Genomic DNA, 16,811 nt, shown 5'->3' on the forward strand with positions numbered 1-16,811 from the left:
GCTTAGCCTCTTATGTCCTTGTCTAGTCTCGTGTTTTTTGTATTACTTTTCCCTGGAACACTCTCTCACAGTCTGTTCTCTAAAACCTAAAAGAGAATTGTGGATTTGATCAACTGGTCTCTGAATGCAATTGACACCCCTTCTCAACGAGAAGTCTGGGCTCGGGTGAGCCTGACTGCTGAAGATATCTACCTATTCGGAACCATGATAACAGGGTTCTGGCGAATCGGAGCTGGCTTGGCCCTGGCTTATCGAAGAATTAAGGAAGCGGAACCGGCTGTTCAAACCCCCACAAGGGATTGAAATGATGGGACGAGGCGTGAGTTTCTCAAAATGGGCTCATTGAGTGCAGCACGGAGAAGATCTTGGAGAACGCACGGCTGCCGTGAATACTCAGAACAAGACCTCTGAGTGAAAAACTGGATTACATCTGGAGGGGCTCGCTCGAATAACATCTTTGAGCGCAAATTCGATCACATCTTGGGGAAGTGCACTGCGGTCGTGAGTTCTCAGAACCTGCTCTTTGAGCAAAAAGAATGACAACATCACGGAACGTAAGTTTGGATAACATCATAGAAAGCTCACGGCTCTCCAACGGGAGATTGAGAGACCAGTGTTGGACTGTTAGTACAGCTTTGAAATTCATATGAGTTGTTCGTACTAAAGTAAAAAGCACCATCACTTCATGCGGATACCCTCTTGGCACCAACTGCGGTTGCAAGGCTGGAGCCGAACAAAAAACACCCTGATAACGACTGTTTTTAGTCTGTTTCTTCCCATTCCATGCAAGGCCACCTGGGTTGGCTGGAAGACTGTTTACTTAGCCTAGCAGGGCGAAGGACACTGTCTCAGCTGAACTCTGGACACGCACACACATACATATACACTGATATGCACACACTCATCCCCCCTCCCTTTCCAAACGCCTTCGCCCTTATTCCCTTCCGATGCTGACGGTGGATCAAGGAGACCAGCGCACGCAGGCCCGGATGTACTGTCTAAATCGGCTGTCTCTCACCCCTGTTGCTTGTCATGTGTTTCTTTGGTGTATTAAGAGTTTTTTCATGTGCTTTGTGCAGAGGTGTTTTTTTTTTCTGTTCTCAAACTGATCTCCCTGTTGGAGCTCAGTCTGGGGGGAGTTATTTTTTTTCTCCTTATCTTTCCTCATGTGGTACATTTTCCATTGTTATACCTCTCTGACCTGTCTTCCCCATGTGATGTTTGTGTAATGTATGTATGGTCAGAAGGGTAAGTCGGCGCTGGCAAAGGTCGGCAGCCTTAACCCAATTTCCTTCGGGGTCAACCTTCAGGATCAGTAAAGTTTTATTGAATTGAATTGAATTGAATTGAATTGATGTGTAGAGTGCTTGATCTATTGTAATATCTGTAGGTAGTTAGTATTCTTACAGTATGTATATATATTAATATATAAACTTTAATTTATATATTTATCTTTATCTTATTCTTCCCAGTTAAATTTACCCTTCATTCTAATTTGTGTTGTACAGTTATTTCATTTTTAACCTTAATTTATATTTTATTCCTTCCTAGTTAAATTTACCCTTTTTAATTTTTCATATTTATTTCCTATCTTATTCATAGCCTTTTCCTTTTTTGTTTTCTTTAGGCCACGAGCAGTTGTCCAAGCATTTCACTACATATCGTACTGTGTATGACTGTGTACGTGACAAATAAAATTTGAATTTGAATTTGAATTTATATAGATGCAGCTTTTATTTATGCTCTAAATCTTGCATAGTCCTGCACCATTGTTGTTGTTGTTGTTTTTTGTTTTTTGCATCATAACACTTGTTTGCATACAATAATGTAATTCTGATCCTTATTGTAATGAGTGGCAACTGTGGTTGATGTAATTAAAGTAAAAGCACCAGGAAGATGACAGGGCCAAAGTGACGTGGGTGCACTGAGTAACTGTAAAAATCTCACAAAAAGGACGTTTTTGAAAGTCATCTCAGGAACAAGCTGAGCCCTTTTAAATTGTCAGCCGCGGGGCCAGAAGAGAACAACTCATCCCAGACAAATTACAAAAACAATTTTGAGTGTCCTTCCACTGTTTTCTTTCTTCGCCAATTTTACCGCTGAACATAAACTTTAATAAGTCTCCTGAAAAATCTGTACGCGTGAAGGAATTCAGATGGCCAGAGTCTCACCATTTCATGTGACAATCTATAGATAAATCAGGAAAACAGGCTCATAGCTGTTAGTGACAGATGTGACACTTAGTCATGTTTCCTGTTTATCTGTGTGTGTCATCGATCTTTAACATTTAAAGTGTCCCATAATAAATAAATGGAGGAACGCACAATCTGTTTATATTACAGAATATAACATTTCCAGCCTTTTGTCCCCCTTTTCTTTTACATGCGAGAGTTGAGGTTTATATGTACCATGATAAACTCTGGAGTACTTCATAACAACAGATGAGACATACATTTTCCCCAGTGGGCTCATTGCGTATCACAAGAATTCAAGTCCAAATGTAGACAAGACAGCCGTAATTTCCTTCTTCATTTTTAAAAAGAGAAGTGAAACCTCCAGTATTTGATAAAACAGTACGTGTGGTGAGGGAGAAGCTCATTACATCCTCGCTTGAGGACATTGTTAACAATAGCCTACACATGCGTGGTCTGTTTTGCTTTTGCCTCTGGATCCTGATCCGAGGTAAGTCGATATTTGGTGCTTTTATTGTTTCAGACTATATGTAGTGTGCTTCTTGGTGTAGGAGTGTGTGTGGGTGCAGTAGTGGGCTTCAAATCGGGGTTACAAATGTAATCTGTATCATCTATTGCTGTTCCTTCACAGTGTCCTTCAGCACCAGAGTCACTGGCCTCGTTGGGCACAATGTCACATTGACATGTAGGTATGACACCAAAACCCATGGAGTCCTGAGTTTTTGTTGGGGCAAAGACAGGGTGCCCACGTCCAAATGTTCCAACACCATCCTCTCCTCCACCGGTGAGGCTGTGTCTAACAGAGGGTCCTCCAGGTACCAGCTGTTGGGCCGAGTGACAAATGGAGATCTGTCGCTGACCATCCTCAATGCTCAGACGGAAGATGCTGGGGTGTATGGCTGCAGGATTGAGATTCCTGGGTGGTTTAATGACCATAAGGTCAACATTGAACTGATCATAGAAGAAGGTAACGCTCGTGAAAAGCTTTAGTGTTGATCACAAAATCATTGATGTTTTTTAGTTGAAAAAAATTGGTCTGTTTTGTTTTTCATAGCTGCTGTAGAACAACCTGTTACACAGAACTACATAATATCTACTGCTGGAACAACAGGTGAGCAAACACCTACAAATAAATATGTTAACTTTTTAACATAAATTGTATCTTATGGATTATACCAACTAACTATTTCAGATGCTACAGAAATACTGACAGCGTCGGCATCTGAAAGCGTGGAAGTTGGTCACCAACAAATGGACGCAGTTCAAAGTGAAACAGAGCAGGTATTTGACTTTTTATTTAAATCAGGAGAAAGCTGTGTGTTATAATACATCAATTCCTATTTTTATAGCACACTTACAAAGTGTTTCGCAGTTTTACTAAAATCACACATTAAAAACAAGCATATATGTTCCGGTGTGCATAGACAGACTCGACATATGGTCTTACAGTCTTACATAAACACATCAGGTGTAAACAATAGCCAAATACAACAGGAGAAAGTGTGAAGAAAAACAGCTTTTTGAAGTAAAGCACAGATTGACTTCATGAGCTGACAAAGGCTGTTCTAATGTTTTTGGCATCACAACCTCTAAATTGTGATCACCTGTGGAGTTCAAATAAAAGCGTGGAAGAGTTTAGCGATCAGATGATCGGAGAGGCCGACTGACGTTATAAGGTCGCAGCAGCTCTGCTATAGACGCAGGAGCCGGTCCATGTGGAGCTTTATGTATTATTAATGAAGGTTTAAAATAGAGTCTGATTTTCAGGGGAAGACAGTAAAGAGAAGCAAGAACAGAGTTAACTCAGATAATGAAATGTTTTACAGCACGGTATGACTCATGGATGAAAACAGGAAACCTGTGGCGTTTATTTTCCTTTAGATTTTTCGTCTAGCAGTTAAAAAATAAATGACACTAACTTGTAGTTTTGTCTTTTTATTTACCTATTTATTACGATATTTAGGACATTTGGATTTCCTCAGATTAACATTTTGTTGCAAGATTGATGTGAGACACTTAGAAACATGATTCAAAAAATGAGTGTAAAAAAAAGTGCAGGAATATTCTCATTATTTAACATTATTTATGTAACAGATTTAAAATTATATGGCCATTATAATTGACCTCACGATAAGGTTTATTTTTCATCGCAGGTGATTTTCTTCTCGAGCATTGAGAATATTGGCAGGATGGCAGGTCTTTTATTGCTCACCATAATCATAATCCTCTGCTTTATTTTCCGTAAGTATGGAAATAGATTATCGTTTGTGAGTCATCTCCCATTCCTGATTAATTCAACATTAAAAGTGGGCGTCTATCAAACAGCTGAAGTCACAGAGCGGGCTTTCCTTCTTACTGAGTATCTTCATATGTGCATTTCTTCAATCTAGGAAGGATGTTCCTGATGAAGGAGGCACTGAAACATCACAACTCCGTAACTGCTGAGAATATTTATGAGAGCATCGCAATGACTTAATGCTGTTGAAAAACCCCCACAAAGATCTCACAGAAAAGGGTGCAATTGTTTCACAAATTGCAAAAATAACCTAAAGATTAATTATTTTCTTTCTTACTACCTAGAAGAGTCGTTGGCTTGTCAATACTTGCAGACACAATGCCACCTACTGGCCCTACTGAGCAATAATAAGCAAATGTGAAAAACAAGTTTGTTAGGTATAACAGCACTATTATCTCAGTATACACCTCTCAGCTATAATTGAAAAAACCTTCTTATGACATGGCTCAAATGAACTGTGAAACAGCTATTTAGTGATGTGAAAAATATGTACTGTACTATATGTTATATAAGCTTTTTTTTAACCACTGAATAATGTAAAAATGGAAGATGATTTGAGAAAGAACCTTTACATGACAAGACTAATTGCTTATGGTTTATTTATTTCTCTCTAAGTCTTGTGTCTGAGTCATTTAAAAAGTCTTGTGCATGTTCTGTTACACTGTATCAGCAAACTGAATAAATGTAATTACCTCTACCTCATTATAAATCTCCTTTATGTTGAAACATAACTGCTTTTCTCTGGAATCCAAAACTAATTAAACAAAAACCTGAATAATGTTTTTCCTTGTTTAGTTCTTAGCAACACACGTGGGACTGAAAAATATGTATACATTGTGCCAACCAGTAAAAACCAGTACAGGACTCAAATGCACCACACAGAGCCAGGAGGCTTTAACTTAAAAAGTCCAGTGTTTACTCGACAATCCCGTACACATGACATCAATCAAAACAAATACAAAAATGCTTTAAAATGTCTTTAAAATAGAACAAATAATAAAACATATAGATTTAATACAGGTTACCTCACACACAGGGGGTAAAGTGGGATTTGGCAACGTCGACCTTACGCTTGTGGGTGGCTGAACAGCATTGTTTATGTTTTTTTGACATACAATGATGTCTGTCACAGTTTGTTGCCTGTCCAGTGCTGAACTTTGAATACCACAACATTATTATTATGTAATTTGTTTTGCACGCTGCATCACGATAAGTAAAATGACAACTTATGAAACACAATCATGTTCAGATCCAATATCGCAAATGAAAATCTAAAACGAAATAGCCTGAATTCACCAGTTTATCAAACATGAACAGTCCTTACCATTTAAAAAAAAAAGAGTATATTTTCTTACATCTTGAACTTTCTATGTTCATCTCTCCCTGGGAAGTACAGCAACTGTACATTGGCTAAAAAGACACACTGATGCAAACTGCATGTATGAAAAGTTACATTTGAAATGAGCCACCCCTCGAAAATGTTTCATTTGTGCTCGCTTCTGTTCTGCAGCACTAGTTAGATACTCACATCTGCACCATGAACGCACAACAAAGCTGAGATGGGAAAAGGCAATGTGGTTATGTTGCAAGTGACACTGTGGGATATCATTATTTTCTTATCACTCCGTACAACCAGCTTGAAGCAACTGCAGGCTGCAGCACATGAAAAATCAACCCCCTCTACTGTGTTCTGTATTATCCTGACTATCAGATCTAATTTCTCATTAACTGAAGGTTGACTGTATAAAAACACTCAATATTACTACAGTTTGTTGTTGTAATGACACATTTTTTTTGGAAGTGATCAAAGAGGAAGTACTGTGCTGAGTTACTTAATATCCAGCAGAACCAAATGTTTGCTCAGCAGTCTGAGAAATAAGCAAAGAGTCCAGAGCCCTTGAGTGAACTAGTGTTTTTGTTTTCTGTAGTGCTCGGAAATCATCAGTCATCATTTCTGGTAAACCAGAAATTATGAGTGTTTTTTGAAGTTTTATTTTGCGTATATCTTTGCCAATGAGCAAAAAATGTGAAATTGTTTAGATTTGTCTTCCTATCCAGATCAGCATGTCATGAACAGATAAACAAAGAAAATATGAGAAGGGGGTTCTGCACCTGTGGCACCTCCTGTGTTAATTGAACCACACAAGAAATGATCGATCGGTTCGGTTCAGATTTCTGCACATTTCATTGAAATAATGCTGGATTTTGGATGGGGAACCAATGCAACAAAAACAGAAGCAGCTCTGTTCCGCTTTAGCGAGAAGAAAAATGAGTTGTTAGGCGCTTAAACTAAAAACAGCACCATGCAGTTTGGAAATATTTTAACACTGAAATCACACTGTGCTCAGTTCTGTCTTGTTTAACAGGGGAGTTAACGTAATGAGAGTGTTTAATAGATGGAGCGTGTGCTGCCTAAAACAACTGTTTTAGGCAGCACACGCTTACTGTAAGCATGTGTTGGAAACTACGAATGTACTTCTACAAGTTTCATTTAGACTTGAAAGGTATGAAGGTTCCCTTTTGTACCAAAATAAACTCGTTAGTTAACTCCAGTTGATTGTAGAGCCATGATGCAACATCCAAGTGATGCTGCACGCTAGTAAAGGAGCAAGGCAGCTCAAAATATAGTTGAAGCAAGATTTTTCAGATGTGGCTGAACTAGGTATTATTTTCATATTTATGAATGAAACATAGTATGTGGTATTTACACACGCTGACCACTTTATTAGGTAAAGCAAATATCAGTTTAATCAATCACATGGCAGCAGCTCAGTGCATTTAGGCATGAAGACACTGTTGAGACGACCTTTTGAAGTTGAAACTGAGAGCGAGCATCAGAATGGGGAAGGAAGGTGAATACGTGAATTTCAACCTGGCATGGTTGCTGGTGGTCTGAGCAATTCAGAAAGTGACGATCTCCTGGGATTTTCCCCACACAACTGTCTGTAGGGTTTACCGAGAAAAATGATATAGGTTTAACAGTTAAATTGATAACAGGTTACAACGTTAAAGCCACTGAGACTGGGTCATCCTTTTTTGTCTCCTAGTTACAGAGTTAATATTGGGGGATTTTATTACCTGTTTGTTCTAAATGAATTCTGAAATAGTTCATATAAAATGTGTTTTTCCTGATCTCTCAATTCTAAACAGAAGTAATACTTGTCTCAAAGAATTCATCTCAGCAAACATTTTCCTTTGAAGAACAAAGATGTGCAGATTTTTGTTTTGCTGCTAAGATATTTGTTGACTTTATTTATTTGAAGAGAAACCTTTTGACCCCCACTAATCAGTATGAAAGAAAATATACCATGTTCAGAACAGGGGCCGCCATTCTCAGACTAAAATAAAATGTGAAAACGTGTTGTTTGTGTCTGAGCACTAATGCTGTTCACATAAATGAATGATAAATCCATTGTTTTGCTGTTATTTGATGGCAGAAAATGCACTTGTATGGCTTGAAAAAAGGCTGCTGTTATATTAGTAACACAATGCCACCTACTGGATCTAATGCCAAAATATTAATGAACAAAAAATAACCAAGGTCACTGTAATCTTACCAATGTATACTTTGTTGCTGTATTTTTTTAACACAAGGGCTTCACTGTTTTACAACATACTAGTCTGTAATCAAATGTCTCTTTAATAACAATATCTCAGAGCAACATTTTTGCTTGCTCTGAGATATTGACTGTAAAAACCATTACACAGATTTTCACTTCAATTCATTAAAAGAAAGTTGCTTCTCTTTTGTTTTTAGTTCCTCTCTCTATAAAACCCCCCCAGTGGTAATATAAACTAAATAGAAGAAATTAAGAGTGAAAGTAACTGTTTCCGATCCCCTGGAAAACAAAAAAAAGTTTTCAGTGAGGTCACAAGAAGACGACACAAGCGGCACCAAGGTTACACTGTCACACTTTGTTTCACCCTGTTTCTCATAAATGTTAACTGTATGAGGACAGCCTGATAGGTGAGTAGCTGGGTTCTGTACTACGTGGGTAGAAGCCCTTGTAGCAGTGAGCGTCTGGTTTCCAGCTAACCACATTGTTTCACTGCTCTTTCCATGAATTCCATTTTATGTCTCTTTCCATTTTATCTTTTAAAGAAAAACAAGCGAAAAAAATTTGTTAAGAATAGTTTATCAGAAATCCTTCTAGTTTGGAATTTCACGCAGAGATAAACGCGAAATGTGATGGTACAAACAATACTGTGCAAAGGTCTTGAGCCACCCCTTATTCTTTTATATTTTGTTTCAAAGGCCAGACTGTCTTCCTCATCCGCCATGCAAAACCATCATGTTATTGTCTGACTGACAACAGTTTGATTTTTCAGCATGAAAATGATCTCAAACACATCGCCAATACCAAAGCTTAGACAAAAACACTCATTTGAAACTGTCAGTCATGGATTGGCCTCCACAGAGTCCGCACCTCAGCATTATTGAAGCAGCGTGGGATCATTTTGACAGAATAAGGCAGCAAAAATCCAAAGATGAGCTTTGATTGTCCTTTAAAAAGTCAGGAGAAGCATTCCTGAAGACTACTTAAAGAAATTAGCAGAAAGCTGACTGTGTTGAAGAATAAATATTGACCTTCAAGTTTTTTTTAAAAATATACTGTTTTGCCTTATATGCTGCATTTCATTATATTAAAAAAAAACAACAACTGATGCACAAATTACCAATGTCCCAAATAAATTATTAAGACATAAGATATGCTAATACAGTAATGTTTAAGATGTTTGCACATTACTGTATAGTACTGTATAATTAATGATTATTTTAATTAATTTCGTTTGCTCACTCACTTAAGGTACTGCATGTACAAAAAAAAGTTTGCCTTTCAATCCTCTAAAGAAACATGATAATAAAAATAAAAAAATCTACTAGCTTTTTTAAAAAAAATGGCAGAAAACCGCATGTGTCTTGGGTTCTTATCAGAGAGGAAGTTCTTTGCTGGGTTACCAAACAGCCACCATGCCCAAATGTTTACTCAGCACTCAAAGAAACCAGTTCAATGGCCTTTGGTTAAACCAGTCTCTCCTTCTTTTTACATTTAAAAAAAATGTATTTAATGCGTTAAATTTGAGGACACAATAAATATTTGATTTCAGTGGATCAAAGTGCATTGTATCTCTTTAAATGCCTTGTGCTGATGAGTAAATAGCATGTTTTGAAGTTACTTTGAATATTTCCTGCTGGAATAAATTATTAGTAACAATTTAAAGCATTAGTCTCCGAGATGCAGGGAGGATATTTTGAATAGTTAATGCTCTATCCCTACCACTGCTACAGAAGCTGGGAACCAACACTGGGAATGAATTCGTCATTTTGATAACCTTGATTCTGTGTCTGTCTAATCATCAAAAAGGAAACAGTTTGCCCCTTCTAGTAAAAGGAACCAAAACCACAAAAAAGGAAACAGCTCCTTTCTACATTCCTCTTCTACCAGCAGAATTTGTTTGTGTGTGCTTATCAAGGAAGCATCATGTGATCTGGAAATATTTGAGAGCTGAAACCACCCTGGGTTTCGTTTAGTGGTGTTTAGCAGGTCAACCAATCTGTCCTTTGAATCAGAGAGAAGAAGGTAAAATGATTATTTTGGCCAGCAAACACCTTGCTGTGTATTGCAACCTTCTCTTTTGTTTTCTTGCAGGTAAGACAGCCATGCATATGATTTGCATTTGATTTAGCTGTGCAGTAACTAATTAATGTATTTTTTCCATTTAAAAAATGTAAAAAAATCTCAATGCCTTTTCAGGTTTCGTGTCTGCAGAAACTGTAACAGTCACGGTGGGAACAGATGCTATTTTAAAATGCAGCTATGATGCAAAGTATTACGGCAGGCTTTCTGCATGCTGGGGCAAGGGAACCATACCTAACAGCGGCTGTGCCAACGAGGTGCTAAAGACAGATGGGACGTCAGTGATCAGCAGGTTGTCAGAACGTTACCTGCTCATGGGCAATCTGGGCCAGGGTGATGTGTCTCTGACCATCAGGCACGCCGAGGAGCAGGACTCTGGCGTGTACGGCTGTCGTGTGGAAATACCAGGCTGGTTCAATGACCAGAAACATCACGTGACTCTGAAAGTGAATGCAGGTGAGGCAAAGACAAATTTAATAAAATAAGCAGCATGTTTAGTTAAAAATCTTTTTTTTTGGGTAGTTTCAGTTTTTGTCTGGTAACTGATTAGTCATCTCATTATTTCAGCGTTGTATAAGCTCATTTTTAGTTTTTTCCCTTACCTTTTAGTTCCACCGAATCCACTGAGAATCGAGGCAAGAGAGGTGAAGGAAAGGACCGTCACTATTCGCTGGAGTCCTGTGTTCGACGGCGGCCGTCCCATTACAGCTTACAGGGTTGATATAAAAAACAAACAGAGTAAGCACAAGAAAACCGACCCAGTATCCATGACAGATTTTGAGATATTTCAAAAGTTATTTTAAAGTCAGAATCTATGGATTTGTGCTGCACAGCACCCTGGGAAACAAAAAAAACCACCGAGCTGCACGATCCTTCACTGACTCACGTGACTTTGGTGGATTTGAGTCCATCCAAGACCTACAACCTTCGCGTGTTCGCCATCAACAGCGTTGGGATGAGTGAAACCAGCAATGTTCTCACTATCACTGCAAAGGAAGCAGGTTTGTTTCAGCATCATTTATGTGTTAGTATTTTTATGATAAATATAATGATCTAGAATGTAAAAACAAATTCACATTTTTGGTGGTTGCTCCCTTTAAAATTTGTTTTCCCTGCAGCACCAGAGGGCCCGCCCCTAGATATGCAGCTTGTGGCCCTCAGTTCCAGCAGCATCAAAGTAACCTGGAAGGTAAAGTCACAGTTCAGCACTGTTTCCGGGCTTGTGACTGGACATAGTAGACTAACTCTTTTCTCTCGACTAGCCTCCGAGGACTGAGCTGAGAAACGGCGTTCTGCGGGGTTACAACATTAACTACAGAGAGTATGACCCCGTGGCCAAACAGTTTAAACGGTGGCAGTATTTAACTGTGGCGGCCACGCGTGAACAAGAGACCGTCACTCTTGTTAACCTGAAGCCTTCTACCATGTACGGTGTGCTCATACAGGCCAAAACAATCGCCGGGGTCGGACCAGCTTCAAATGCACCTCTCTGCTCAACTCTGGATGAGAGTAAGTTTTTAAAAATTACAAAATATGACTAAAAACTATTTTTTGTCATATTTTTTTAATGTCAGTTTGATTTCATGCATTTTATTTAAAGTTCCTAAAACAACAACAACAACAACAACAACAGTAACTACTTTGCCTTCTTCCACTGCTGCCACAATGCGGCTACATTTTTCCTCGGGTACGTGTTATCGAGCAAGTGTAACTTTTTCCTCAATTATTTTTTGAGAAATGACTTACTGGAATTGCTTCTTCTTTTACTCTACTTCAAGTTTACGCAACTTCTGCAACCTCAGCAACCTCAACAACTTCAGCAACCCCATCGACTTCAGCAACCTCAACAACTTCAGCAACCCCATCAACTTCAGCAACCTCAACAACTTCAGCAACCCCATCAACTTCAGCAACCCCATCACCTTCAACAATCTCAATAACTTTTTATGCCGCCACAGTTTGGGAGCAAAGCACTGCCAGTATCTCAGGAGGTAAAACATTTAAAGGGAACATTTGTTTCCACCCCTGATTTAGTTTCTGAAAATAATGGTTCCCAGACATAACTCTCATACTAAAACCAGAAATCAAACGCTTGAAAAGATAAAAACTTCTTTTACTTGTTAAATATCTTCTAGTGCCCCCGGATCCCCCAGTGATCGAGTTAAAGAAGGTGGACAGCAATTCGTTTTCCCTTTTTTGGAATATTAGTTCCGAAGGTGACAGCCCCATCACCGGGTATTTCCTCGAGTACAAAGCAGTGAATGGTAAAAACTTCACTTTAATACAAGCTCTAAAGCTAAATTTACACTGTTAATCCTCATATCACTCTGTGATATTAAGTTAAATATTTTCCTTTCAGCTTCCTGGGATTACACAAAGAACGCTGTGGACTTTGGAGCCCATGAGACGGAGGCCACAATAATAGAGATGAATCCCTCGACATACAACGTCCGCATGTTTGCCAAGAACAGCCAGGCCACCAGTGCAGCCAGCAATGTCCTCACGATCACCACTGGGGAAGCAGGTGTTATTTTCATTAAAAAATGTATTATTGCTCCTGTAGTTGTGTGTTTGTGCAGTTCATCAGGCAGAACAGGGCTGCTTTTCCCACATGCTGTGGTTCATTAATGAACGGGAAATTGTTTCCTCGTGTCAAGGCAGAAGAAGGGATTTTTGTTCATATTCTATTATCTTGCCCCAAAATTTAAACGAGCGACAATTTTATTATTGCAGTTTATTGTAGTTCCTCCAACATCAGGAAGCTGCTTCACAGTGGGCCTGTTTAGTTGCACTCGTTGTTTCTGCATGTTAAGCTGTTTTGCCGAACACAACATTTGCTGGACTTCCTCCTAGCTCATTTCCTTTGTGGTTGTGCATTGTAGGTCATCAGAAGGACATACTCATTACCAGCATGATGCCATATACTGTAAGTATTTGGATGCTACCATAGAAAAATCAAACAACTACACATAATGCTAAATAGTTCACTTGATTGAACAGATCAGCTTTATGGTACTCCTTTCTGCTAGGCAAGCCCTTTGAACAGTCCTAGTCATCACCTGATAGGCATCTTTGTAGCGGTGGGCCTCTTGGTGGTAACAGGCGCCATATTAACCACGTGGCAGCTTCGCCGTAAGTGTGCTTAGCAGCGTTGCTCCTTATAGAAACCCAGCTTCCTCCCCTGAACTGTATGCTCTCTCTTCACAGGACTAAAACAGAAAAAAGGCACCCTGAGCATGTAAGTGTTTGCGGCGCACGCCACGTTCACCTTGAGAAATGATCTGCTTAAAACTGTCACTTTTTCTCGTCTGCAGCTGGCTGGGTAATGGAGAAGTACGCTACACAGACTGCGAGTCACTACACGAGCTGTAAAACACAGAGTTAATTTGGGCTGTGGAAGGATCGTAGAACTAACCAAGACAAAAAGTACTTTTAAATTTCACATTTGCAAAAAAAAAAAAAAAAAAAAGGATGTATATTTTTGTCTGTCACAGAGGAAAGATGACTAATCTGCTAAAACGTCACCGACATGTCGGGCTGATTACAACTAACCAAAAGAAAACACTCATTAAATAAGCTTACAAAAAGGGGGACTCTGGGTTTTATAAAGCAGCTTCTGTTTGTGTGTGTGGTTGCGTTTCTACAGTCATCATCGAATCATCAGTTTTTTTGTGTGTTAGTTTTAGTTTTGCATGTAATGGGAACGCACGACAGCTCTGCTATTGTTTTTGTTTTTGTGAAACTTTTACAGTGTTTCTCCATCTGCATGTATTTTATTTCACGGTGTAAACCACAGTGTGTTTATTTAACAATCACAGAATAAATTAACACTTAGCCACAAGCTGTGCTGAATGCATTTGTTTAAAGTGTGCTCTATAAATCATCAGTTAAAACCACAAATGCGTGCAATCACAACTTTTTTTTTTTTAAATAAAAAAAAACCCTGCTGGACTTAAAAGTGAATTGTAATGGCTGCTTTTGCTTAAATCTCTTCAGTGAAAAAAAAAAACTCCCGACAAATTAATTAAAAGTTACATTTTACCACTTTATATAATTATAAATGAAATGTTAGAGCTCCTTCTTTATTGAAATCATTCAAAACTCAACAACCATCTCCAACCACCAGAGGGCACCAGAGTTTCACTGGTAAGCTGATGTACCGCTCTCACTGAGCTCTCACGTCGCCATCAGCAGAGCCGTCCTCAGCGGCTGGCGCTGCAGCCAGCTGGATTTCCACCCATCTGTCCTGTAAATCTCTTAATAGTCCTAATTAAGGAGAAGAGGAAGAGGAGGAGATCTGATACCTCCGTGGAGCTTTGAGGCAGCTGCCTGAGAGGGAGTCTCAGACTAATGGGGGATCACAAGGGGGGATACCTAAGCCATGTGTCTCAGCGGGGACCACATGGCACAGTAGTGATCAATGTTTGTGTGTGCACGCATGGATGTTTTTTTTAAATTTTTTTAAACGACTTCCACTTCCTGTTTCTGCTTGTTTATATCTCTTTAAAATGTCCTACGACTAAACCACAGATGGAAGAATTGTTGTTTTTAACTTCACAAACTGACTTCCTGAGAAATGGACTAATTCTCTACAGTGGTGTAAATATTGCTTGATTATTGCTTTTCTGTGGTAACCCATCACAAACTCAGAGCTGCTGACGCACAAAGTCACAGTATACTTTGTGACCCTGGCCTGTAAACAAAGCTCCACCACATCCCTCCTTTCTGGACTTCCTCTCGTCTCGGGACCCCTCACTTCTGCTGCCGTTTTTCCACTTTCCTCTGCCTCTTCAATCTGGCTTCGCTTACACAAATATCGGCGCCCGTTCCTGTCCTGGTGCTTTCCTCCAAACTTCCGCATCCTTTTCTTCTTTCATCCATCTTACTCTCTGTTCTCAAGTCCCTCTGATTAAACTGTGTGGCACTTACACAAACAGACGAAAACAGGCAAGGAAGGTTGTAGGAAACGCTGGTTCGATGACTTTGATGAGGTCCCTTTGATTGGCCACACAGCCAAAAACCAATTTACCTCCCAGCCACCTCCACCCACAGCTTCATTGGTTCTTGCTGGACCATGCCTGCCGCCGGAAACCCACACAAAGCGAGAAAGCAGTAGTCAATATACAAAGAACGAGGGGTTGAGACACCAAAGAGACAGCTGATCTCGATGATCAATTTAGTGTACAGTATATGCGTCATCGTCCCAACAGTTTTTACTTCTGGTCCTCTTTAAACATCTGGGATCAAACATGCATTAAGGTAACACCAGAAAACTCCTTATGAAGGCCGTGCAGAGCTGTGTCAGCTGTGCCTGCTAAAGGCTTCACTGTGAAATTTGCAGGTGGGAGCTTGAAGACTGAGGATGTATGGTTATAATAATGGCACTAGCAGTGGGGACAGAGTTAGCACTGTAATAAATCATGCACTATGGTTCTGGCCACATCAAGGCTTCAACATTCAGGAAGTGGGGACGCTGAACGGTACCACATACACCAAAGGCTCAGCTCCACAGGAGGGGCTGATCTCCAGGCCCCGTTGCCCCGGAACGGATGCACGGCCCTGGGGCCAAGGAGCTGCCAGATGTTGGCCCTTCTGGTGAGGCTTATGAACTTGAGAATAACAGAGCAGATGAGAGTATTGAACAGAGCACAAATGAAAGGGCCAGAGAGTTAAGTTGGAACAAAAAAAGAGAAGGCAAGTCACAGAGGCAGCCTGTGAAAGCATGCAGGGGTATGGCCTATTTGCTGATGAAAGAAGCACTAATTGATTCAAGTCTTTATTCAAACCCCCTGCAAACTACAGCACAGGGAACTTTTCATCTTCTTAGAGCTGCAGCATGGCTGTCATTGTGGAAATGAAAACAGTCCAACGCAGCGATGCTAAAATCAGAACCAAAAGTTCTGCGTGAACTGGACTGATGGCAAACTTGTGTTGGTTGTTAGGGTGTAAAAAAACAAAAGAAATCACCTCATTTATGAAGCAAGAGCGATCTGAGGGCACATTTGTGTTCAAGATGATGTGATCTGATTAGCCGACCTGAACCACACAGAAGTCAGCGCACATGTTTGAAGGTCAGACATAGTAGTTGCCATGGAGATATCACAAAGTAAACCATGTGCAATGTTGTACTCCACAGTCATTTCCAGGAAGGACCCATCAGTTCATCTGGGTTTGTGTGTGTTGGTTTCTGCGTACTTTTCCTTGCAAGGCTCTCAGTGTGTGTACAGCATTACAATATTCATCTGTTAAAGATTTGATTAGCGTTGATTCACGCTCAGACTATTCAAACTTCAAAAATGTGCACAATGCAACTTTGTAAAATCCCTGAACTCTGTGATACATGTATGTAAACTAAGCACACTGTAAATATTCATTATAGCATGCTATTACTGAGCAGATCTTGAGTAAGTGGTGAATTTCAACCTTCTCGGAGGTCTAAGTTTCCATAGAAACACACTAGACTTTATATTGATGTAGCGAGTTTATAAAATGCTGGAGAAAAAAATTGCATTTGGCAGCCAGTCATTGAGGACAGAAATAGCTATACTGACATGCTTGTTGCTTCCCTTTGCACACCCATAATCCTTAATGCTTGCAGATATTTCCATAAACGTTTGAACATCCAAAACCATAGCCTGCACGATTCATATCACACGTCACCTCTCATTCAGACAGCATTAAGTG

The 16,811-nt window shown here is 39.7% G+C and overlaps 2 protein-coding genes across 5 annotated transcripts; both read left to right on the forward strand.

The window, feature by feature from the left end:
• Positions 1-1,775: 1,775 nt before the first annotated feature.
• LOC102313628 (T-cell immunoglobulin and mucin domain-containing protein 4) lies at positions 1,776-7,201 on the forward strand. The gene is made up of 6 exons (XM_005921193.2): positions 1,776-2,682; positions 2,824-3,159; positions 3,247-3,303; positions 3,385-3,473; positions 4,346-4,433; positions 4,583-7,201. Exons 1-6 carry the CDS (start codon positions 2,640-2,642, stop codon positions 4,666-4,668), a joined length of 699 nt encoding a protein of 232 aa, XP_005921255.1. The 5' UTR covers positions 1,776-2,639; the 3' UTR covers positions 4,669-7,201.
• A 2,482-nt stretch (positions 7,202-9,683) lies between these two features.
• On the forward strand, positions 9,684-13,979 carry LOC102313334 (Down syndrome cell adhesion molecule homolog). Of its 4 annotated transcripts, XM_014333291.2 has the most exons (14): positions 9,690-10,139; positions 10,245-10,583; positions 10,737-10,865; positions 10,961-11,128; positions 11,246-11,316; positions 11,390-11,636; positions 11,728-11,814; positions 11,906-12,118; positions 12,263-12,391; positions 12,487-12,651; positions 13,010-13,053; positions 13,157-13,259; positions 13,335-13,365; positions 13,442-13,979. In XM_014333291.2, the coding sequence occupies exons 1-14, from the start codon at positions 10,076-10,078 to the stop codon at positions 13,497-13,499; spliced, it is 1,848 nt and encodes a 615-aa protein (XP_014188777.1). In that variant the 5' UTR covers positions 9,690-10,075; the 3' UTR covers positions 13,500-13,979. The 4 variants fall into 4 exon arrangements, with proteins under 4 accessions (XP_042068927.1, XP_042068933.1, XP_014188777.1 ...); XM_042212993.1 differs by lacking the exon at positions 11,728-11,814 and having other exon boundaries at positions 9,684-10,139; XM_042212999.1 differs by lacking the exon at positions 11,728-11,814 and having other exon boundaries at positions 9,687-10,139; positions 11,966-12,118.
• The last annotated feature ends 2,832 nt before the right edge of the window (positions 13,980-16,811 follow it).

This window comes from Haplochromis burtoni, unplaced genomic scaffold (genome assembly GCF_018398535.1).
Source record: "Haplochromis burtoni strain Fernald_Lab_line unplaced genomic scaffold, NCSU_Asbu1 Contig_10, whole genome shotgun sequence".
Classification (NCBI taxonomy): Eukaryota; Metazoa; Chordata; class Actinopteri; order Cichliformes; family Cichlidae; genus Haplochromis; species Haplochromis burtoni.